Here is a 25,862-nt window from a genome sequence, read left to right as displayed (position 1 = left end):
AGTGAAAGCAAATCAAATGCTTCTGCATATCATCCTCTACAAGCAGTATGACAACGATTTTTGATTCTTTCACTTTGTCTTTGAACAACAGTCTGTGACAAAGAACGGCAAATTTGCAACCTGCCATTAATATACAAAGAGCAGTCTGGGAAATGAAGTATATTTCATGTATAAATTCACATGCCATTTCAGTAGGCACACCTTGCTAGTACTGGGTTTGACCACCCTTTTCTTTCAGAGCTGCATTAAGTAATTGTTTCACAGTTTCAATAAGGTGCTGGAAACAGTCCTCAGAGATTTTGTTCCTTATTAACGTGATTGCATCACACAGTTACTGTCGATTTATCAGCTGCACATCCATGATCCAAATCTCCTGTTCCACAACACCCAAAAGGTGCTGTATTATTCTGTGATCTGGTGACTGTTTCTGTGTCACGCTCAAGAAACCAGACTGAGGTCATTGGAGCTTTGGGACATGCAGGAAGCAGCAATTAGAAAATGTATACACTGTTGTTGTAAAAGTATAGACATGGACAGCAGCAATACTCGTGTAGGCTGATGTGTGTTTAAATGATGCTCATTTGGAACTAAGGGGCCCAAAGTGTGCCAACACAATATCCCCTATGAAGAAGGCATTTCCACTCAGCTAATTCCCTGGATAATTTTTGTTTTTCTGATCACTCTCTGTAAACCCTAGAGATGACTGTGTGGGAAAATCCCAGTAGATCAGCAGTATTCACTCAGAGCAGCCCGTCTGGCACCAACAACGATGCCATGTTTATCATCTTTCTTTCAAAATTCTGATGCTTGGTTTGAATTTCAGCAGGTCATCTTGACCATGTCTCCATGTCTAAATGGAGTAAATTGCTGCCATGTGATTGACTCATCAGATATTTACGTGAAAGAGCAGTTGAATGGGTGTACCTAATGAAGTGGCAGTGGGTGTAATTCACCAGCTGATAGATGACGGTGTGTTTTTGTCACAAGTGTCCTCACGTGTCTTCAAGCATTGCGGTATTATCAAGTCTTTTCCGAATTTCCTTCTCTGACATCTCCTCTGTAGTCTTGTCATTATTAAACCTCTGAAAAGACACATCTATAAGTTCTGATTAACCATCAGCTGCATTTTCTTAAAGTATCAGGACCACTCAAGTGAAAAATAGTGTGAGTGGGAGCTGGCCGCATAGTGCTGCCAATATATGTACGCTGATGTAAAATTTTCCCACATCATCTGCCTCTACTCTCTGGATCTGCACTAGTGACGTAGTTCAAACTGCTGTTACTGTGGAAATAGCTCCACTTCATGTGAGAGTGGGCGGACTGGGAGGATATGTCGACAGTTTAGTCCTGTGGAAGTGTACGATTCTTTCTCCTCCTGCTGCCACAGCATCCATAGGCCTAGTTCAGGTTGAGATTTTACTAGAATCTTTCATGCAAAATAAACACTTGATCTTAAAAGTTTCACTTCCTGGTTAAATACATGTTAATAAATAATCAATTCCTAGCATATTATTTAGTTTGTAACTGGGGGATAAACAAAAGAAGGCTTTATGAGTTTGTCCTGTCAGTTAAATAGACAGATTTTTGTCAGATGTGGTCATGACTTAAAGGAGTAAGTGACTCGTTTTAGATGCATTTGTGTCTCCATTTACTGCCCTACATTAAGCAAATATAACTGTTATCAATTGAGACCACAGCAGGACCTTGGGCACAGTGTCAATAAAAATACTGATAGCTTTGGTGTATGTTTGCTTTCAACTTATTCACTGCTTTTATTTGATAGTCGTTTACTGTATCACATTGCTTTATTCTTTGCACACAGGTGGCTAAACTGGGGCACTTGGTCGAACCTGATGCAGCTTTGCCTGAATAAACTTTCCTTCATGAAGGTTATAATGTCCATTTTTAACCCTCTTGGAGAACTGGTCTAATTTCAGACTTAAATTTAAGGTGCTGCTGAAGTGTAGCTCATTACATGGATGGTCCTTTTGATAACAGAAACACCTCTCTGTATAATACAGTGCAGTTAAAAAGCAACACAACCTGTCGCCTTCAAAGACTGACATGGAGTGGCATTTCAAGTCTGATGGTAAGCGTTAAACTATTCCGTCATACAGCACTTTATTCTGCTGAGCTGTCTTTGGACTGTAGTAAGAAGCAAATGGAGAAACTCCACAGGCGCAGTGGAAACATGGAAATGTCATAAAGAGATGCCTTAGCTAAAGTTTGAACCAGGAACCTTTTTAATGCGATGCGGCAGAGCTCACCAAAGTGAACACAAAGTTTAGGAAGCACTATCAGATGATTTTAGAACTAATAAAAAAAGAAAACAACAACCTTCTTGAAAGGCAATTGTGTCAGTGAGGTGTCCCTAATAAATTGACAACCCAATTTCAATTGCCACATAAATGTTTAGCATATGCTCAACATTAATACATACATACATGCATACATACATACATACATACATACATACATACATACATACATACATACATACATACATACATACATACATACATAAAACTTCACCCTCAATAAACTCAAAATAACAATTTTATTTAACATGCAAGTCAAATATTTAAAATCAAAGGTTAATTAATTCAAACAATTCATTATTAAGGTAAATGTGCTCGGTTTAAACTGAATGTATATGAATCAAGGAAGTTTCAGTTGACCGGATTTCATCAAATTTAGCATTTTATGTTGTGTTTATGTAACAAAATAACCTGCTTAAATTTACAGTCTGTGTGTTTTCAAGCATCGTGGAACACCATGTCATCATGGGGGCACGAATGACACCACAGAGGCTCGGAGATCTGCAAAATAATATCTCAGACCGGAAAACTACCCAGATCTTAATGGGACCAAGGATCAGGGGTTAATCATTGAACTGTGATCAGCTTGGAGCGTTGATATGGCAGGAATGGATCTCCACAGAGAACTACAGGGGTTACAAAGAAGAGTCAGCACTGTAAATCCTGACTCTCTGCATATACTTGATTTATTTACCAATAAAAGTCTTTGAAATTTAAAAAACAAAACATGACCTCGGGTCTCAGCATCTTCCACAGGCTCAGCTAGAAGTTTATTAGCCACTTTTGACCATAGGAGCTCAGGAAGTTGCCACTGTCAGACTTCATTTCTTGACCTTATCAGGATTCCTTTAGATCACTTTATGTAATAGAATATTATCACATGTCTACAACAGTAACTTGTATGATCCTAAATTACTCACTGTTTGCCTTGAGTGATTGTGATGGTCATGCAGTGGCTGTCTCACACCACCCCCACATAGCGGGGATGCCCTTGTTTTTATGGAGGCCTTGACAGCACCGTGGACCGATGGGCTGATTTGCGTCAGTCTCACTCTTTTACATCCAGGGATCAAACAAGGGAGCTGCTTATGTTGCATCATGATGTCTCATAATGTTTGTCAGCCATCAGCGGTTTACATGGGTATTACTAATCCCAGTTCAGTGAAATATTAGGATGCCTGCGTCACTGATTGCGTAGCAGTGGATTAGTAGGTTTACGTTTAGGAGCTCTGCAGCAGTGGCACTGGAAGCACTTTAATCATCCATCCATCTATTTTCTTCCATCTTCCTAATGCAGGATTGTGGGGAGTCTATCTGAGTTTTCACAGGGTCACTTTACTTTTACTTTACTTTTTGTTACTTTCAATCTTTAGTTTATACTGTATGGATTAAATGGAAAGACTTTCTCTCTGAATAGCTTCTTTCTTCGTAAATATAAATCGACCTTCTGTCTTTTTACATTCGTCATGCACGAATGTGTGAATGAAAGAGGATGTGACTGGAGTCTGGGTGTCATCTTTGTTTTTGGGAGGTTGCACATGTCTGGCACGCCCACTTTCTCGCCTTTTCGCATTGCCCGGCTCAGCCTTCTGCACAGCACAAACCACGCGGCACAAGCCAAATCTGACTAGTTCTTTCTGCCATCTGTTGCTCTCTTCCTTATATGGAAACAGTTTTTCTGTGTAAGCACAGACAGATGATCTGTGGACCCAGATAATGGTGAACTGAATGATACCGGAAGTTAGACCACAACTATTTTGATTTGGTTTCAGTAAAAGTTTAGAAGTATACCTCAAAAAACTTTTATGTGCTCTATTGGTTTTTATTTAAAGGGTTTAGACCAGGCTGGCTCATTTGGAAATGTGTGCACCACGCAATCATTTTACAAATCTTGAGATCAATGATGTCCAACAATCATAGATGTTCAAAACCTTCTTGATTGTATTTGTGAATACAAAACAACATAACTTTCAGATTTTAAATTGTGATGGGATGAGATCTTCTACAGTGCTTCCTTATTTATACCTTGTGCTATCACCAATTTGGTGCTTCACAGTACGTCTCTGAATCGGTGATCAGAGGTCAGAATAGTGCATGAGGTGCGGCGTTTGTTGACCAGTAGGATTTTTAGCACTAGCACTGTGACAGTGAAGCTGCGGGAGCAGAGGCAGTGAAGGTGGAGGGGTTTAAATACCTGGGGCCAACCATTCAAAACACCAGACAGCACAGAAGAGAGGTAAAAAAAGATAGTGGAGTGGGTGGAGATGAGTGTCAGGGGTGATTTGTGACAGGAGGATAGCAGAAAGGGAATGTTTACAACCTGCTATGATGTATGGTTTGGAGATAGTGGCACTGATAAAAAGACAGGTGGCAGAATTTGATGGGAATCAGCGGGACTCAGTCATTTTGAGACAAAGTTATATGGTTTGGACATGAGCAGAGGGGGGATAGTGGATACCCGGGACACGTTATGGAGCTGCCAGGCAAGTGAAAAAAAGGATGATAAAAGAGGAGGTTCATGGATGCTGTGAAGGAGGACATGCAGAGGGTTAGTGTGACAGAAGAGGATGCTAGGGAAAGGGTGAGATGCCAGAGGGCAGATCATCCTCTGTGGCGACCCCTAGAGGGAGCAGCTGATAAAGGCAAAATATGACTTTGTATTGCATTTTACCTGCGACAGTGAATGCATGTATGATCAGTGGCCTTCTAGCTTAAATTGTACTACAAAAGGAATATGAGGGAGTGCTGCGTGGTAGCTTTATGGTTAGCCACTCTGTGTGAAAAGATGAGCAGCACGTGTCACCCTTTGTCTGTGTGGGCTTCCTCCAGCTGCTTCTGTTTCCAGAAGTGCAGGCCAGGTGGAGACTACAGACCACTTGTAGGTGTGTGTAATGTGTCTGTCTGTCTTCATGCTGAGGTTAGCTGGGATATGCTCCAGCTAGCTTCACATAAATCAGTTGGATTAGTTCACTGAAACATAATCGGTTGTCGATATCACACACAGGAGCAAACTGTAGAAAAACAAACTGGCTGTACATAAATATGGGCCATAGGCAACATACTCTACTCTCATGGCAAGCATACTGCAAAATGAATAATGTGCAAGTAACAAAAAATGCGGGTAAATTCATGCAACCTAGTTTGAGATCTCAGTATTAATCACAGAGCTGTTTGATACACCCACAGACAGTTAACACAAAAGACTTCCAATATGTCACCAAGCTTCACTAAGAAGAATGTGGGAAGCCACTATGTGACTGATTTTTTCCTGCCTCTAGTCAAGTGAACACACACAACTTAGTGGCAACTGGAACAAATGTAAGTGCCTGCTACACCAGCTACTCCAATGCTACACATTTAAAACTTGGCACTGCCTCACACAGTCAACCTGTGATACGTTACTGTAAACACAGAACAGGAAGAAATAATATCACAGTGCAAGCATCAACACAACCACAAAATGTGTTTAACTGTAAGGATTTACAAGTTAAATTATAATGTAACTGGAGCAAAAGCGAAGGGTAAACATGAATGTTGGTCTCGACCACTAAGACTTTGGGGCAAAAGACAAGTCAACAACCACAAGCGATGTACAAAAGAGACCCCTGAAGGGACATTTTAACTTTGATGATTTTGAATTGCTTCCTCCTGACTGTGCTAAGAGTTGTTACTGGGCAATATGAACATTTTATGCATTTATGTATGTAAAATTTGAATCATGTCTTGCTGTATAATGGACTAATTACTATGTAAGAACCAGTATATAGATATACTTTATTTACAAGAGTCTTTTCAGCATGAGTACAAGCTACACGTACCACCAGTTTGTTCACCTTTCTAGTACTGGGCTGGACCTCCTTTTACCTCCAGAAAATCCCCATTTCTTGATGGTGCAGATTTCCTATGGTTGCTGGAACATTCCTCAGAGATTTTGATTCATAAAGATGTGATAGCGCCACTCAGTTGCTGCAGATTTGTTTGCTGCACATCCAAGAGATTAATTTCCTGTTCCTACTTATCCTAAAGGTGATCTGTTGGATATGACTGTCATATTAAATAAACCAGTTTTAGATGTGTTGAGCTTTGTGACATGGTGTGCTACCTGTTGGAAGTAGCCATCAAAAGATGGTTAACGACAATACGCAGATTGGCTGTGGAGTGCATCCCACACACCATCACACCGCTACCAGTCTGAATCAGTGATACAAAGCAGGATGGGTCCATGTTTTCATGTTGCTTATGCCAAATTCTGAATGTTCATACTATTCTTCGTCTGGCTGTTGCATCAGAAATCGAGATCACCAATGTTTTTCCAGTCTTCTGTTTTGTGACGTGTAGCCTCAGTTTCTTGTTCATAGCTGACAGAAGACCCAGACAGCAGACCCAGACTTCTGCTGCTTTAGTCCATCTGCTTCAAGGCTGGACATGCTGTTCATTCAGAGAATGCTCTTCTGCATACTTTGGTTCTAACATGTCTGTGCTTGAGTTTCTGTTGCCTTCCTGTCAACTTGTAGCAGTCTGGCTATTCCTCTCTAACCTCTGACATCAGCAGGAAATTTTCACGCAGCTGCCACTCACTGGAAATGTTCTCTTTTTCACACCATTCTCTGTAAACCCTAGGGATGTGTGGAAAAAAAACCAGGAAAATCAGAGTTTCTGAAATACTTAGAGTAGGTCATCTGCTGCCAGCAACCATCCCATGTTTAAAAGTCACTTAGATCACCTTTCTTCCACATTCTGATGCTCAGTTTGAACTTCAGCAGGTCATCCTGAACATGTCCACATGCTTTAAATGTGCTCAGTTGCATGACTGAGATACTTATGTTAACAAGCAGTTGAATGGGTGTATCTAATAAAATGGCTGGTGAAAAATGAGGACTTGTAAAATGTTTAGGTGCATTATTATTAAATAAGAAATAAACTGGTTCCTATATAGCACTGTTCTATTCTAACTGAGCACACAAAGCACTTTTTTATATAAATCATGCCACATTCCCTTGTTTCTATGCTTTCTATCTACCATTCATACAAATTCACATCAGAGAGAGACTTGGAGTTAGTATGTTGCTCAAGGATATTTGGCACTGGAGAAGACAAGGAGTGAACCCCCAGCCTTCAGCTTAATAGGTGACCTGCCCTATCTCCTGAGCCACCTCAACAGTTATTATTATTATTATTATTATTATTATTATTATTATTCCATCCACCCATTCGCTTCCGCTTATCCTTTTCAGGGTCGCGGGGGGCGCTGGAGCCTATCCCAGCTGTCATAGGGCGAGAGGCAGGGTACACCCTGGACAGGTCGCCAGTCTGTCGCAGGGCCAACACACAGGGACAGACAACCATATTATTATTATTATTATTATTATTATTATTATTGTTGTTGTTGTTCTTTTATTTTTTTTATTTTTTTCTTTTTCTTTTTTTTCCCCTATAGCTCAGTATCCAAGTCCACGATATCTAAAAATTTTTTTTTTTAAAAAGGCAGAAAAAACCTACATTCAGCCACAAGAGGGACAGGTCGTCCTGCAGAGAGTGTGCCTCCCCAAAGAGCCCTGACCTCAACATCATCCTGTCATTATATGAAGAGACAGAAGTGAAGAGACCTGTGTGTATGCCTACCTGAAGGAACGACAACTCTGAGAGGAACGGTGGTCACACCAAAATATAATTATCATTTATTATTTAATTTTACTGCTTGAGTTATGTGACTAGTCTGCAAACAGGAAAAACAAAAACAAACAAATACAAAAAAAGAACAAAACCTGCCTTTATATCTTGATACGTCATCGTCAGATGATTTTGCACAGTTCTGTGTTACGACATATCTTAGAAGCAGCTTCAGCGACAAGTTCCCACTTTTTTATGTAAGGGTGACTGTAATTAGGTAACAGCCGCGATCAATGAGACCTTGGGTTATATCACATTATTTTAGGAGAGTCAAGGAACTTTTCTGCTTAGGCGAATGACTGCGCACTTCAGCCACATTGGTCATACGCACACTTGTATAACCGTTTAGATAACAGTCGGCCGCTCTGAGCCGCTGTGAGCCAACCATCGCCACTGCTTCATTCACCGGCAGCTGCGTCGTAGTGATTTGCTCTCGCTTCTCTCACGCCGGCAGTAGCCGTGGGTTTCCACGTGAAAGCGGTGACACACTTATATAAAAGGAGTGGCATAAGGGGGGACCAATCACAGTGCGGAGCGGCGGTTGGAGCCCCGCCCGTGAGGGGGCGGCTGGCGCTGATTCGATGCGAGCGCCGTGACGTAGAGACCGACAGGTTCGTGGGCCAATGAGCGAAGGAGCTGGAGGATAGCTGTCGAAATGAGGTCACTGCCAGCGCTGGAGATCCAGGGCAGAGTCCCGGTGTGAGTGGGAATCAGGACGGGGTAGAGGGCATCGCTGAGAGACGAACGCAGGGCTGTCGGGACCCGCTAATCATCGCAGCACGGATCCAACCGCAGAACTACACCAGAGGCCAGCCTTTATTTCCCGGAGACACCCGGAGCTAAAGACGATCAGCCTTCTGTCAGGTTGGTGGGAGTTTCTCTTTTCTATCTTTCTTTGGTGCGTAAGACGCTGCAGCGCTTCTCCGGGTTGTAGAACGTGTAGGGGTGAAGCCGACTCCACTTTTATCCAGCTGTGCTCTGAATGTGTAAAAAGGCTCTGCTGTGGGATCGCGGGAGGTGAAAGTTGCATAACTGTGTGTTGCCGTGGGGGTCAGGAGACTCCAACGGGACACCAGCTGTGCCTATGTAACAGCGGGAGCGGAACGAAACTCGCCGCACTTTAAGGTGAAATACCGGTGGTGGCCTGCGCTCAGAGGACCTTTAACATAAGGGTTTAATCTGGCAGGTATTTCACAGCGGCGGAGATGCATAGGGCAGCGATGGCAGAGTCGCATATGGCGCACTGTTTGTAGTGTCACTGACACATGAAAACTCCTGACGACTTACATAAAGAGGCTACTGCAGCAGCACATGGCAGAAGTTCACACGCAGTTCCTATTAGAAAACCTCTGGGCTGTGCGCCACGCTTTTCTGAATAGGCAGAGTCAGGCTGCTGGTATTCGCTACAGTGAGACAATCCTTATATGAAAGCATTCATTCATCTTCAACAGCAGCAGCAGCAACAGAAGTCCTTACAAGGGAGACTGGAGAGAAAACAAAGTAAATGCTGATTTTTAATTTTGCTAAAAGAGGATAAAGACAAGTCAAAATGCGGCATGCAAATGTGGATCATAATTAATGGAAGAAGTGTCTGCGTGGAAGGCTTAATTTGGGTGTATTCACCTTGCCCTTTGTGACTGAGGAGGGAGGAGAAAGATGAGTGACGCAAATAGGGCTCAGTGGAGATCTCATTTATGCATTTTTGTTTTACTGTTGCAATAAGAACGGTTGCCTTGGCACAGCACTCCCTGCCCACAATCGCAGTGGAGCAGGAGATGAATTTGCAGATTTCTTTCTCTTTTTTTTAACCATATGTCACTCGGAGTTTATTGTTATGATAAATAGTTAAAAACATCTTAAAGCACACAGTGCTGTAGGACAGTCTAAGGGAAAGGTGCCAAAGCAAACGTGCAGCAGTTTTGATGCAGTCGTGCTGAAAATAGTTGGAATTTTCTGCTTGGACTCTGGTGGTCTACAGCAAAGAAAGTCTTAGGTGGTCTCTGCAGGTGTGCGCGCGCGCACTACGAGTCTTATTTACCGCAAGTTTTTGAGCTGTCATCAAGGACAGATGTAGGTCAGGGAATTATGAAATAATCCCAAAGAGCGACTGCAGTCATGTCTGCACGTGAGTGGAGTCATGGTGCATACAAGTCATTGTTTTGCACTTTTTTGCATGCATGTAAGAACTGAGACGCTAAAGTAAAAACATACCATCATATTAAAGTGTGCAAGACACACCATTCACACACTGGTGGAAACCCCCACATTAAATCCATAAGACTTCAGACTCCTTGAGACTAAATCCTTTAGCCTCTCTTTTAGTACTTATAGGTAGTTTATAAATTAGGCTTTTCAGCCTCCATCTGCTAATTTAAACATGCAGTTAAATTTTGTGGTAACACAAATGATGGTGTAAGAACTTTGCCTACAAAAACAAATCATTGGACAAATATCTTGAAGTGGTGTTTATTTTTTATATTAAGCTTCTAAAGTCATTATTGCATCATTGTTTCAAGGGCAACCCCATGAATCTGAGGTTCTCAGACATCATGAGGGGGGCAGAGTGCCAGAAACACTTTGAGAAACACTGCCTGTGTGATAATAATGGAAATGTAATGGACTCCTTCTGCACGATGCACATAAATCTGCAGCTACTTCTGTGCAGTTATACGAGTTGTTTTGAGTCCAATTAAAGTGTAATAAACATATTAATTATGCAGTTGTGGTGTGTAAAGATTAATTATGAATGAATCCTTAGAACGTCTTTCATTTGGCACAGTTTTGTAATCTGGTGCTGGTTATTTCCCCTAGAAAAGATGAATTACATAAAAATCACACGAAGGGGAACGTAGTGAGCAGATGGCACAGAGTATCAATGAATGTTATGAAATAAAATTACAGCTTGATATGGAGCTGTTTGTAAAGCTAGAGCATTTTTGATCTTATGGACTTTTTCATATTCAATTTCAAGTCTAGCATGCAATATGCAGTAAGGAATGGGTAATATGGTTTGTTTTTTTTGGTGAGAGTTATTATGATATAATCTCAGGTTCCTGTATAGGTAGCAGTTAAAACATCTGGAAGTCAGCTGGTACTCACAGTGTATTACCAGTACGGTGACATTTGTACCTAACATAGTGGATCTTATTAAGTCTTATTGTTAGGATCTCAGGTTGGAAGAGTTTTGACTTTTTAAACAATGAGTCTGTTGGGTTTTTTTTTAAGTCAGCAGCAGGAGGTTTTAATATTTCTGGTAACTCTGAATAAGACCAGCAACAAAACAGAAAAAAACTCTAAGAAGGACCAAGGTTATCTGGAAATATGTTGCAGACAGTCTGTTTTTCCAGCCGTCTAGGAAAACTGCGGTGACGACTAGAGCGATGAATAGATTCAGGGGGCTGAACACATGTAATCAAATCTTAATTTGCCACCTTAATTACAACCTTAGTTTTAATGTTTTAAGCTCTAAATGGGACATTTTGTCCTTGAAGATTCAGAAAGGCCAAGTGAGCATCGTGTTCCCGGAAGAATCTGATTGCATTAAATGGATTGAAAGTGTTGGCGAAGATTTGCTAATACAGAGGCTGTAATTGCGTTATGTTTCTGATCTTACCTTGTTTGTCACCTGTTACCTCGTCTGCTTACCTCAGTGGAGGATATAAAGGCTTCCTGACCGCTTCCTTTGACAAGAACTGCATTGTAACTCAAGCTTAATAGTGTCACTGCCTGTGTGTATTGATTATGCAAAGCTGGTGAAAGATAACCAAAAGATAACCCTGCACAAATGTCACGTGAGGGACAAGTATGAGTCAAGGTCCCTGCGAGCTTACCCAGTTAAAAATGATGATTAGTTTCTTAATGGGCAACAGGAAATCCATTTCGTTCTCTCCTCTGCTTCCTTGGCAGCTCAACTGGATGGAAAAGACCCAGTTAATGACAGGAAAAAAGGAACAATCAAAAATGCTGAAGTGGCCTCGGGTAACCTTGACTACAGAGAAGAAACGGACATCCATGGGCTTTTTTGAGAAACGATTAACAGGTGGTAGGCCAAGAGTAAATGCTGAAAATGAACCACCGTTAATGACTTTTATTGCATGGGTTTATTGACTCTTTCTTGTTAATTGTCTTTTACGCAAATAAAAATTAGAGAGGGGGATCTATTTTGAGTAAGTCCTCAGCTTCCATAAACAAAATAGTGTAGTGTAGAGCAATAAATTACATAAACTTCTCAGTGTTGCCAGAGTAGCTTGGATTGTCATTGCTGGACCATCATGTACTTTCAGACATGTGACAGGTCTCTGTTCACATTCTTAGCCTTCCATCCAAATAAGAATTTGATGGAGTGTATTTTATGGGGGCCTTGATCCAAAAAGCAAACAAAAACAAAAATGCTTTCACATTCTTTACACCACCACCTCAGTTTCTGCTCTTAGATGACAGGAGTGGTGTTCAGTGTGCTCTTCTGCTGCTGTAGCCCATTGACTTCATGACTGCTCTTCTGTATACTTTGGTTGTAACAAGTTGTTATTTGAGCTACTGTTGCCTTCCAAACCAGCTCAAAGCAGTCTGGCCATTTCCCTCTGAGCTTTGGCATCAGCAAGGTATTTTCACCCAGATAACTGCAGCTCACTGGAAACTGTCTGCTTTTTGACCACTATCTGCAAATCCTTGAGCAGTCAGTCTGGCGCCAACAATGTGTTATGCTCAAAGTCACTTAAATCACCTTTGCTCCCCAATTCTGATGCTCAGTTTGAGCAGGTTGTCTTGACGATGCATCGAACTTCTCTTATGTTATTGGCTGATTAGATATTTGCATTAAGAAGCAGTTGAATACCTAACAAAGTGAAGAACAGACAGTTAAAGCAGTCCATCTAGTCCAAGGAGAATATTTTTGAGGATGGATGAACTTTCTCTCTCTTAGCTTTTCTAAGTATCTGATCCTGCTCGTGTTTGGTAACCGTCTCTCTTAGTATCTTTCTCAACCGACTGTCTGCTGGTATTGAGCCAACTGGCATGATAATGAGCGATAGAGGTCAATGTTTGGTAGGTAGTTGGCAACCAGTGCGAACTCCTGGACTTTGTGACTGTTAGAAACATTGCCAGTCAGCTCTTCAACTTTGGACCAGACTTGCTTTTGCATTTTTTGCTTCTGCAGCAGCGCCTGCAAAAAACCCCATCCATTTAACTAAAACGAACTGGTCAGCGGTCAGTGAAGAATGTTCAGTATGTACACTATGTTGGGTTTAACAAACTCTTTCATTTATAATGTCCGATGTGCATCATGATGGACTTTTTGTGTGAAAGGAAAGACTGAAAAAAAGCCACAAAGCTCATCTCACTTTGCAGCGATGACAAGTCATTGCCAAACTCACTGCTCCAGTTAAGCTTGCCAAGCAGTCTAAAAACTACAACACAAGTTGCTCACTTGTCCCTTAATTGTCCCTATTATTTGGCTGTACGTTGACCCAGTTCACAGAGAGAATATGCCTACTTCACAGCATGTCAGGGATATGCAGGCTGCTGCTTTCTGCCATTTGAAAAGGCCAACAGAGCTGCTCATTATTAATGCAAATACCTCAGTACCCTTGACAAAGTAAGGATGACTGTGTGATGTTGCGCAATCGGTGGGCCAGCCCGATTTGCAGACAATCACGTGCACACATGCAATAAAAGTTTAGTAAGTGATAACGTTTTTAATGCAAAGTCAAGAGGTCAGTGTTGCAACCTTCGCCTTGAACTCTAAACTGCTCAATGAGCCAAATTTTTCTGTTTTCTTTTCTTTTTTTTGTATCTTTAATAATATTTTTGTGTGAATTTGAGAAACTGAGTCGCGCTGCTTGTGTGGTCCTTGTGTTTTTAGTTGTATCGTGCTTTAAGAAAAGTATCAAATCCCTCTGCGCTTGCTCAATTCTTGTCAGTCATTCTGTCTAATTTGACCTGTGTTCTATTTTAAGTAAAAGACAAACAGATGATGGTCGAACTTATCGATCAGGTGCAACGTGAGTAGAAAGTAGGACAAATCTGCAGTTTTAAAAACCCATCAGAAACAACATGAAAAACACATTTTTGTCAAGCCAGCAACTTTTTTGTCACATACTGTACACACACACACACCTTTCAAACAGGTCATTACCAGATCAATAGACAACAAACATTAGTGACATCCAAACACCTGCCTACGTAAAAGTCGTTGCACTTCTATGGGCTTGACGTTGAAAAGCTAACTCTGTGAGGCTAAATCCACTTCTGCTTCCGGGCTTAGTGACTTAAGGAGGGCATAGAGCTGCCGTGTGTCTTCAGGCTGAGGAGAATATAGACATTTTCCATTGCACGGCTGGGGAAAGGCATTCTAGTGACGAGGGAGATTATTCCTGGAAGGCATCCAAGACTAGAGGTTAAACACGGGCACAGTGTGGCTTTAACTTCAACATGCTGCCCAGAAACAGAACTGAGTGACTGATAAGATTTTATTTGAATGACTGTAAATCTCAAGTTTGAATATATGTTTTGGGAACATTCATCTTTCTTTGACTAAAAGGAAAAAAAAAACAATATTTGAACTTAGTTTAGTGAAAAGTACTTGCACACCAAAGCAATCATACAAACCATGGGTTACACTGCATCACTGTGCGTAATTAGTTTAATTCTGTATCATTACAGAGTGAAGCAGCACATACTGCCTTTTTAATCTGCCTTTTATACCATTTGGTCTTGCACATGTCATACACGTGACTCTCACAAAGGTTCTCACCTGACTGATTTGACTGTGCAAATTCTCTTGTAAATTTCCAGTCTTTAGCTGTGATTCAAAGTGCTGCCCTTTAGATAGAGTTTCGCTGCTGATAAATCAATTTCCAGAAACGGCCTGTTGAGGGAAAAAACTTTTAGCCGCTTCTTCTGATCATAGCCATCACCATGGCCTTTTTCTTGTTTACTCCAAACACGACACTGTTGATGTTCTCACCGAGCTCTGCGTCACTTACTGTAACCAGAAGTAATTCCAACCACCAGTATTTGGGAATCTGGCTTTTGTACTGCATCATTATTTAAAAGAGCACAGATTTTGCACAGTTTGTCAAAAAACCACAGAAAACAGGCCAAAGCCCCTTCACTGTTGGCCTGCAGTGTATGATGGCATTCAGCTTGTCTGGTGTTTCATGTGTCCCAGAGTGAAAGATCCTTTGAAAGGGTTGGTGGGCTCACATGGGACAGGCCTGCTGTTCTTAAAGGCCACGCTGTCTGTACCACAGAGCCATTTTTACAGTACATCAGAGAAGAATCTGCAGGGCTCTTCACAGGTCAGGGGTCAAAGAGCACAATGTGCTCTGATTTCATACCAGACAACGACGAGACAGCTTTTTGAATGATGGGCGCAGCATTGATTTGTGTCTCAAAGACTTTCTAAAAATATGTTGTTGTTGTCTGCAAATGAAATGCCGGTGGGTTCTTTATGTTTTGACTAATTAAATGCAAATTGCGTATGGTTTGGAGTAATCCTGACCAATCTCGCAAGCATGTGTTTGACTGACCTTGCTTCACCCAGGCATCTATTGAATTCAATTTCTGTTGGCATTAACAATAATATAATAGCACATCAAAACTTAGTTGACTCAGGGTTTTTTTTTTCCACTATCACTTCATTCCATCATATATTACCCATTTATTTACATATAATGCAGTCATAAAATGTGGAATGGACAAGTTTTACTTCATTACTAACATGTGTACTCTCTTTCTCTCCGCAGATCAGTCCACTTCTTCTTTATTTCCCTCGGCTATTACCCTTGTAAAAATGGGGTAATTGGGTTTTTTTTTTATCATCTAGTAAACTAACCTGGAACAAGGCCTGTGTAGATCTCCTGATGTCAGAAGATTCAGACTCCAAGCCCTACTGCTTCCCAGGTTTGGAAGATCAGGATGGAGCCTCAAGTTGCAGAGCGTCCACTTCATGCAATTCTATCCCAAGGGGGGACTCAGGGTGCAGCTCCATGGCACAGCTGCACCGTATGGGTGCCTTCAGCCAAGGTAGGCCTGACCTGGGCCTCCCTTCTGAGGGCAGCGACAGCAGCGATCAGGACCCTCCCGCTTCACCAGACAACCATCGCAAGAACGCTCGCTCTCGGTCACTACCCGAGGAGGATGTGGAGATGAAGAGTAGCGGATCGAGCGGGAGTGGGACCGAATCACACGGCAATGAAAGCCACGGCAATGAAAGTCATGGAAACGACAGCAACGGCCACGAGTCGATGGGAAGCTCCACCGGCAACAGCAAGGACTCGGCACTGCTTGAATCCTCTGAGAGCAATAAGAGGTCAGTGGTGGTTGTGGGAATGATAAAACCATTATGAGGGTTGCGCTTCGTCTTTGCATAGTAGCACATACAGACAATCAACCAAAGTACTGCGTCTTTGACAAGTCTTTGGCTGGTCTGACAAGCCAGCAGTAGGAGATAATAAATGGGGTCAAGACCCGAGGTTGCTATCTCGGGAATCTGCAGGTAGTTCAACAAAAAGAATGATCACAGCAGTCTGTGTCTGTGCTTACAAATTACCGTAGCAGCTGATAAATGTTTTTTCAAGACCCCATTAGATAAAAAAGAAAATGCCAAAAATGCCAATCCGAAGATAACACCAGCTTTCCTCATGGGAAAAACTGTGCTGGGTTATTTATGCTCTTTCCTTTTTCCTTTTTCCTCTTACGTAGTTACGTTTGCCCTTTGCTAATGAGTGACAACAATCGGCATAAAAATTGACCATCAACATGTCACAGTCATAATAAATGCAGTTAGCAGCGGCTGATGCATCCGCCCCCATTGGCTAATGCATGTAGATGAGTGAGTGAACCAAGGCTTCAGTGATGGCTGTCGTGCTCTTCGCCCCCAGAAGCCCAGTTGAAATGTAATTGTACACATCCTGTTTGTCATAAAATGTTACGTTGGGACTTTTGCCAAATGAGGATTAATTGGACATTATTTAGTGTCACCGCAAACATGTTCTCACTCCCTAAACTAGATCTCATTGCCAGCTCACATTGCATAGAAGTGAGTCATACTAGGAGCAGTTGGTGTCTGTTTTTTGCACTTTTTATAAAAGAATCCAACTTGATAAACATGAGCTGATTTCTATGTAGGACACACAAAAAACATGTTTTGGCAAGATACGTCCATGTGCTCCACGCTTCTGTTCGTTCTGGAGTAAACAGGTTGAAATGCAAACACTTGTACTGTGATGCTGTGTGGTTAGTGTTTAATTATAAAGGCTATTTTCATGAATTGTGAGGTGGTTTCAGCTTTATGTTTAAAGATGATCCTCACGAGAATTTAAAGGGTAGCATGCTGTGTGTTTTTCTGGATTTATGTTTACAGATGTGTTCTAATGTTCACTTTTCTCACTCTGAGTGAGAGTTAATGTTTGCTTACTGTCCACGGCACACCTTAAAGTTTAACTTAATGTTCAGTCACATCACAGCCTTAGTATCTGAAGAGTTGTTGGTTACAGCATTTCTCAAAGAAAACTTTAAATGACTAAAGTACGAAAAAATTTTAAAATCCCCTGCCTCTCCACAACCGTGCAGACGTGACTTCATCATGATTTAAAAAATGTTCAGACGCAGTGCAGCCTGCCCAAGGCATGACTACAGCAGTGGAAAAAATAGCAGATGGGTTGTGTCATGCTCGCCAGCTCCTTGACATTGCTATGGCAACAAAATGTTTGTCTTTGTTTACTGGGTGGCGCCGGCCAAGTGGAAGGCATTGACGTTATACTGCCTCACTTTCAGCCTTGACTGGCTTACCTCACTTGATCTTTTCACTATGGAGTTTTTTTTTTTTATTTGTTTAAAAACCGCTCCTCTTCCTGTCCATATGCGCCTCGCACGCAATAGCTCCCTCCCTCAAAAAATGCTATTACTTTTTTTTCCTCCCTCTTCTTACTCACGCCGCTCTCTTTATTTGAACTTTTAACCTTTTGTACCAGTTTTTTTGCTATTTTTTCCCCTCAGCATCTAAAAAATACTCCGTCTTTCTCTGTGTTTAGTACCTTGCTACCTGCATCTGTTGCTCTTTCTCATTCACCTTCCTCATTTAAATAGCAAAATTTAAGTGACAAAAGGGGGTTGGACATTTTGGTCCTTAGTGACACGGCGGCATCACACATTTGCTGCAGAGTTGTCAGCCTCACATCCATGATATGGATACCAACTTACCAAAGGTGCTCTATCGCACTAAGATCTGGTGATTGTGGACGTCGTTTGAGTACAGTGAACTTATTGTTACGTTCAAGAAACCAGTGTGAGATGATTTCAGCTTTGTGTATTCAGGTTGGCTGTGGTATTTAAATGATACTCAGTTGATGCTAAGCAGCCAAAAGTGTACCAAGGAAATATTCCCCACAATTTACCGTCAGCAGCCTGATTCGCTGATACAAGGCAGGATGGATCCATGCTTTCATGTTTCACTTGTTTACTCCAAATTATGGCCCAATCATCTGAATGTCTCAGCAGAAATGGAGACTTGTCAGACTGGGAGTCGTTTTCCTTCTGTTCAATTTTGGTGACCTCGTGCAAATTTGAGTCTCAGTTTCTCATTCTTAGCTGACAGGAGTGCAACCTGCTGCTGTAACCAATCTGCTTCAAAGTTCAGCGTGTTGTGCATTCATTCGCCTTCATACCTTGGTAATGAGTGCTTATTTGAGTTATAGTTGCCTTCCTATCTGCTGAAGCCGTCCTCTGACATCAACCAACAATTTTCACTCAGAGATCTGCTGCTCACTGATTATTTTCTCTTTTTTGACCATTATCTGTAAACTCTAGAGATGATTGTGTGGAAAAATCCCAGCTGATCAGCAGTTTCTGTAATACTCAGACCAGCCTAACTAACAATCATGCCACATTTAAAGTCACTTACAACACCTTTTTTCCACTTTGTGATGTTTGCTTTGAACCTCTGCAGATTATCTTGACCATGTCTGCATGTCTAAAGCTTTGAACTGGTGATTGGCTGATTAGATATTTGCACGAACAGGCAGGTTATCATGTGCACCTACTTAAGTGGCTGGTATTTCACCCCATATTTTGTGTAAAGAGTAAGAACTCAAGTCAAATCATGCTTCTAATACACTGAAGCAAAAAATTAATGAAAAGGGGACAAAAGTAAAAGCAGTTAATGAATAAATACACACTATACTCTCTCTGAGCCTGTAGCTCCAGGCTCAGGTCCATCACTGGTCTGTTAGACAGTTTCATGTTGTGAGACCTGCAGGAGTATCCTTCAATTTTCCCCTTTAATATCCCACTTTATCCACCTGTGATGCTTGAGAGTGAAGCAAGGAGGGGAATGTACTTCAAGTAATAGTGTTATATGTGTTAGAGTAGGAGCAGACATTTGACCTTTAAAAGCATAGGTGTGAAATTATTCGTACAGCCAAATCCAGAAGAGCCACTGTTATGTCACCTGTCCTTTTTCTCCTGCGACAAGTCAAAATGTCTTCTGAGAAAAAGTAAATCTTTGTCGGCTGATATAACTCAGTTAACAGCCCCACATCTTAGCGAGCGTGGGTGACTGCCACCAGTTCTTCAGCTTTTAACATTTCTGTCGAGATTTATATCTACCAGACATACAGAGATAAGCCAGCACGCAGATTTGAAGGAAGGGAAAGTCCAAAGTAAGAAACAGGTTCACGTTTTAGTCTTTAACAACTCTGGATCACAGTGCATCAAATGTGTAGGACATGTATCAAAATGCACCAATATGAAAGATATAAAAGATATATTTTATAAGTATTTATCGCTTAGTGTGGACAGGTGTTTCCATGTATGTATGCAGGATTTTAGACATAAAAAGGTTAAAAATCTCCGTTTGTAAAGATATTTACTTTCCATCAGTACTCCAAAGATGAAGTCAGTCAGAAATGGGTCTAAAATATATTTCTTTGGAGTAAATAGTTTAACTATATAAAGAATCTGCACAGCTATCAGTGAATGAATAACTGTTTGACAAAAGGCTTTGAATAGAAAATTGCATCCCTACAATCACTCTCTGTGTAGGAGTACGTGCGTCACGTCTGCATACTCCTCTGTAGAAATAATTACCATGTAGTGCCAGAACTGGATATCACTCGTACACTGCTATTTTAATCAACTCCCTAAAAAAGAAAATCAAAATTTTAAGTCACATTTCTTGTTGTCTTTTCTCACTATTCATATAGTTCATATAGCTTTATAGTCGTCGTAGAGAATGAGCCACTGTTTTTAAGCGCACTGCAGTGTAAACTTACCTGTGTTATGGCTTCCCTGGGTTATTTATGTCTCTCAAATGCGCATAAAAACTTGTCGCTCTGCAGTTTAAACAAGACCGCCTCACCCTGATCATCACCTCCTGTCTCTGGTGCACAGTGTAAAAATTAAAGTCTCTTTGAGCCTCTTTTTTTTTTTAACTAATTGAAATAACTCAGAGTTAGAGCCACATTGTGAATCAGCGTGTCGACACTAACGCATGGTCACTCTGTACAGTCTAAAACCAGCTGTTGCATTTCCGAAGGCAATGTTTGACAGAATTGGGCTCTAATCGTGTTTGGACAGACTCTTTGTAAATAATATGTTTTCTATTCTTAGCCAAGTGATGAGGTTATTCATAGCAGCTTGCCGAGTTATAGTTCAGGTGAGTCAGTATCGCATAGCGGATACAGTGCAGTGCACCACTGATATTTGACAGTTTATACATATTTATCTTGAACTTTTTAGCCTTCTTTGAGATATGACTGTGGAGAAAGGACAGAAAAGCTGGAAGAAAGAGCCAGAAAAGACACCGCAAATAGCAGATTCAACCCAAGGTCTCTGCGTTAGCCTTACAGAATATAGGTCATCTGCTCTACCCAGTGAGCTAAACTAGCACACAAATGCCAATATGCCCCAGTGTTTGTAGGAAAACTAATATCAGTCTCTTTGTACCCATGGGCAGTGGGCATTAAATCACTCCCAAAAACTAATTAATAATAAACATGTTGAAGTTTAAGTTAATTGTGGAATTTAATGATCCATACTCCAAGTTACGATCTCTGCTTCCTCTGGGTTGCTTTCTCCTCTCTCGCTCTCTGTCCCTTTCTTCCTCTCTGCCTTTGCCAGGATACTGTTTGCTCTGTCTCTCCCTCTCACTGTGTGTTCATCTGGAGCCTGTCCCAGATCACTTTGAGTGAGATGAGACATGGTACTCCCCTGGTCTAACACAGAGATCCAGACAATCACACATGCTCACTTTCACACCTACAGCCAATTTACAATCACAAATTAGCCTAAAATGTTTAGCCTGTGGGAGGAGGTCAGAACACCTGGAAGAAAACCTCATAAAAGGTAGGGAGAACAAAGCCTGTACAGAAAGTAGTAGTTTTAAATAAGTCTGTATGAGGTAACACCACCCACTACAACCTGTTACTAAGAGTACATGGTGTTTACCATTGCATCCCAGCAAAGACCCACCTAAAGAAAAATGATCATCCATTAAAGTGGACACCACACTTGTAATATTTTCATCACTTTACCTTGCTGCCCTTTCCGATCGGTAACTGAAGCCATTATTTTGATCTCCTCCAAGCCACAGGACTGAGTTGTCAAGCAGTTAGTTTACCTAGTAGAACATGTGAGTTGCTTCTTTGCAGCTGCCTAATCTGTAATCACTAAACTTGATTATGTTTGTGACTTTGACCTGTTAAAACAATTAATTTAACGGTGGCCAGATTTAAATTAGTCATTTTTGACAATAGTTTGGCTGTTAGTTATTCAGCAACTACTTTTTTGCTGCCTTTTGATATCCTTTTCTTTGGTAATAAAAGGGTGAAATGATTAAAAATTGACATTTCATCTGAATTAACTTTTGCCAGTATGCACATAGTAGAAAATACAGTTCTGTGGTTTTGGACCATTATGTTACATTTTAAACAAACATGCAGATAAATCTGTTTTAACACCTGCTGCAGAAATGTGACTTCTTTTTCCATTAATACTCTGAACCTTAAACAGGATTGGCTCAGTTTGGCCCAGAAAGCCCAAACTGGGGTTGTTTTCCACTTATATTCATTCACGTAAAGAACTGTTCATTTTAAAACCTGCTTTTAGGCACACTTACGCTGGCCTTATTCATGTCTGTGAAACATAAGAAAACCACAGAGTCATTGTGCAGTTCCTAATTAAACAGGATGGCATTGCCCTGATTGTCACCTTGTGTCCCTGCTGCAGACTAGCCTCTTTGAGCACGCTCTTATTGTAACTAGTTTAAACGACCTACAGACTTACTACCACAATGTGAATTAGGCTGCTCAACGCAAATACATGGTCAGTCTGTACAGTCTAAAACCAGCTGTTGTATTTCTGAGTACTGAAGGCTATATTTGACCGGATTAGACTCCTATTTGTGTTTGGAGAGGCTGTTCGTAAAGATGTTTTCTATTCTTAGTCAGGTAAGGAGGTTATTCATAGTAGCTTGCTGAGTTGTAGCTCAGGTGAGTTAGTTTCTCAGACAGCTGTTAATAGTCTTTAGACAAGCTTATTGGCTAATACGTGCAGTGGACTGGCTGCTTTGTTTATGTTCTGACTTTGTAGTGTTGCAACAGAACAGGTGCTCTTATCTTTAAATCAAATTGGTCAAAAAAGTATCAATGAGTACATTTATTTTATTTTTTGCTGCCTTTTGATATCCTTTTCTTTGGTACAGCTTGGTGTCCTGGTGCCTGCAAATTGCACAGAAACATATTGTTGCTTTTGAAGATACTAGTGTGGTGAAATACTAAATATTTACATTATATATTTTCCTTTTTCATTCCCTAACATTAACAATACTGTGTTTGTATGTATTAATGCATATAATATACTAATAGAGTTATAGTCAAATGGGAAAATGATGGTGAGGTGAACTTTTTGGTAGCTTACTCTTAAATTTATTATTGCATCATATTTGTGAGGTTTTATTACTCCTGGTCCTGCCTTAATTTCCACGTCAGTCTTCTGTGAAGTACTTTGAACTGCACTTACCTGCTTTGGAGGTACTATACAAATATAGTAGGATTGACTGATTACTTGCTGCCTGCACTGTGGTGTGATACCAGTTAATCTGTGACAGACCAATACCAGCTGACACACATATATATATATATATGTAGGTCATTCAGAAAAAGAGGGTTTAAAAAATGCATATATATGCAGCATCAAAGTGTAATAGGTGCATGTCGTAGTAAAAAAACAAAAACAAAAAACCCACCAAGGGTCTAAAGAATAAAATGTTATTAGGTAAATTATTTACACCAATGCTGTCTATTTCAAATATTGTGTCACTGGAAAATAACTAATTACACCTTTGAGATACTTGTACTTGAGTACTTTTTCCACAAAATTAGCTTCACTTTTTTACATTGGCATGGAAATTTGAGCACTGACTGAAATTGCAATATTACCTAGCCCAATTAAGAGACAGCTTTTTTCATTGAAAATATTTGATACCTTTGAGTCCTTCATGGAGCACGATTTGAAGCTAACTCAGAATAATAATAAAATTGCGACACAGCTCAGGTTCTAATTACTGCCAACATCTATGTGGAAACTAAAATGAACTATGTACTGCGGTGCTCAGAGAGTGGCACACAGACTTAGTAAGTGCTCCTTTGCAATCTAGCCTGCTTTCAAAAACACTTTCTAAGTCTCACACACTAATACATGCTCAAGCTGTCCAATCTAAAACCAGCTGTGGGTGCTGGAGTCTATATTTAGCAGAATTAGAGACTCACCTGTGCTTGGAGAGGCTATTTGTAAAGGTTATTTCTATTCTTGGCCAGGTAAGCTTGTTATATACAGTAAGCTGCGTGATAGTGAGTCAGTGTCCTCGAGCGCTGTTGATTTTATTGTATTAGTGTAGTGTTAAGCTTGTAGGTTAACACCTTGGGTCATACATGTACAGTATAGATGCATCAGTCGACATCAGGTTGTGCAGAATTAGGGCTCTAACACAAGATACAGAAGACGGACCGAGGAAAAAAAGCACACCGTTTTATCCAGAGTAATCACAGAATTGTGCACAGGACCGCACACTGAGAAGCATAACAGATGTTGAGCCAGAGACTGAGAGGAAGGCATGACTATTTATGCATAACGAGGTAATCGGGGAAGTGGAAACAGGAGGGCAACAAGACACAGCTGAATGAAATCAAGCCAATGAGATAAGGTGGGAAGTAAAAATAAAAGTGGGCACAGGAAATGACCAACTATCAGAGCAAAACGGGAATGAACCCAAAGGATAACTACTAAACACATGAACTCATGCTGAGGCAGGAATAACAAAGTCACAATAGAAACTCAAGAGCTAACAGAAAATTCATCACCAAGGAAACCATGAGTAAAAAATCAGACACAAATAATACAAAAAAATACATAATAATTCAAACAGACTCTTTAAGAAATAAATGGGGACATTAAAAGGTCAACAAAACAGAACTCTAATCAGAAATAGCATTTAACAAACTGGCCTAACCATATGAGACAGATTGATCTAATATACTACAGGAGTAAAATATTTTAAGTTCAAAGTTGGATACCACATGAACAATGACTAAAATACATATAGAAATGTAAAGACCCAAACCCCTTTGCTGCACTCCCAATGCAGATTTATGTAAGGTCACCACAGAGGGAAAACCAACCTTAACTATACTTACAGTTGAAGAGAGCTTCTTTTGTAACCCAGCTATTTTGAAGCTGCTGCTGGGACACCGATCACTGATTCACATTCACAAAGGCAGAAAACAGCAGCTTTCTTTAGCTCAAGTATAAAAACCCTGTTGTGAGTTTGAGTATACTTGTTCCTTTATTATAAGAGTTACATGTCATTATGTTAGGTAACTTGAGTATAGAGTACTTATTATTTTATTATTAGATATCCAATATTCTTTTGGGTGATGTAATCACTCTAGAAGTGTTTGACCCAGTATTTTGAGTTGTTAAGTTTTGGTGTGTTTGTGCATTATGGATTGTTTTCTTATTCTCTTGTAGTGCTTGTGGTGATGATGATTATTAGTTTCATGTTTCTGTTTATCCGTGTTTAAGGATTTGTTGTTTCATGAATTGTTTGAGTTGCATGTGTCTGTCTGCCTCTCTGTCTGCGTCTTTGTTTAGTGGTTTCTTGTTTCCTGTTTTATTGTGAAGGTCTGTGTCTCATGTGAGTGTGTTCAGTTCTGTTAACGAAATTGTCTCGTTAGTCCAATTTCTCCCAGCTGTGTCTCCCTCCTGTTGCCCATTGCCTGATTACCACCCTGTGTATATTAGCCCTGTGTTTTCCTCTGTTTTCCTGTGCTCAGTGTCGCGTGGTACCCTCGGATTATGCCTGTGTGTTTTTGGTCTCAGTGGTCACTTTATGTTTTGTTTGATGCCAGCAATAAAGCTGTGGTTTTCAGTTACATTTCCGTCTCCGAGTCCTGCACTTGGATCCACATCTTCACCTGCCCGCCCACAGAGCCCTGACAAGAAGTGCATATAAAATATAAAACATATGCACAGAAAGTCACCTCTTTTACAGTTAGTTTCCTGTTGTTTAGTTATTTAATTATGAGTTGGTTTGGCCCACCTTTACAGTACAAAAAGATCACTTAAAGCATATACACCAGCACTCTAATAATAAAGATGATGTCGACTTTCATTTGCAGTGTTAAACTAAACTGTCCCTGTCCTCTTTTCCCACACAGTTCGAACTCCCATAGTCCATCTCCACCGAGCAGTTCAAACGCCTTCAGCCTGCTGAGCTCTGAGCAGGACAACCCTTCAACCAGCGGCTGCAGGTAAATCCACCACCTGTTGCTGTATAACTGAAGAAGCTTCTTGTCACTTCACGGGACATTCTCACTC

The 25,862-nt window shown here is 40.8% G+C and overlaps 1 protein-coding gene across 6 annotated transcripts in view; it reads left to right on the top strand.

Moving 5' to 3' along the window:
* Nucleotides 1-8,662: 8,662 nt before the first annotated feature.
* The window catches only part of per2 (period circadian clock 2), a 32,917-nt gene continuing 15,717 nt past the window's right edge, over nucleotides 8,663-25,862 (top strand). For 4 of the 6 annotated variants that reach the window (XM_086272515.1, XM_086272517.1, XM_086272516.1 and 1 more), the window contains exons 1-3: nucleotides 8,663-8,852; nucleotides 15,734-16,299; nucleotides 25,703-25,795. In XM_086272515.1, coding sequence (XP_086128641.1) covers nucleotides 15,851-16,299; nucleotides 25,703-25,795 — 542 coding nt within the window. In that variant the 5' untranslated portion in view covers nucleotides 8,663-8,852; nucleotides 15,734-15,850. Of the gene's footprint in view, nucleotides 8,853-15,733; nucleotides 16,300-21,321; nucleotides 21,333-25,507; nucleotides 25,536-25,702; nucleotides 25,796-25,862 lie in introns of those variants that run through there. The other 2 variants (XM_086272519.1, XM_086272518.1) reach the window with 2 other exon arrangements.

This window comes from Aulonocara sp. 'chitande type north' Nkhata Bay, linkage group LG18, assembly GCF_057382095.1.
Source record: "Aulonocara sp. 'chitande type north' Nkhata Bay isolate Kocher_YH1m ecotype deep benthic linkage group LG18, A_spYH_male_GT1.1, whole genome shotgun sequence".
Lineage (NCBI taxonomy): Eukaryota > Metazoa > Chordata > Actinopteri > Cichliformes > Cichlidae > Aulonocara > Aulonocara sp. 'chitande type north' Nkhata Bay.
This window is presented reverse-complemented; position numbering and strand designations above follow the sequence as displayed.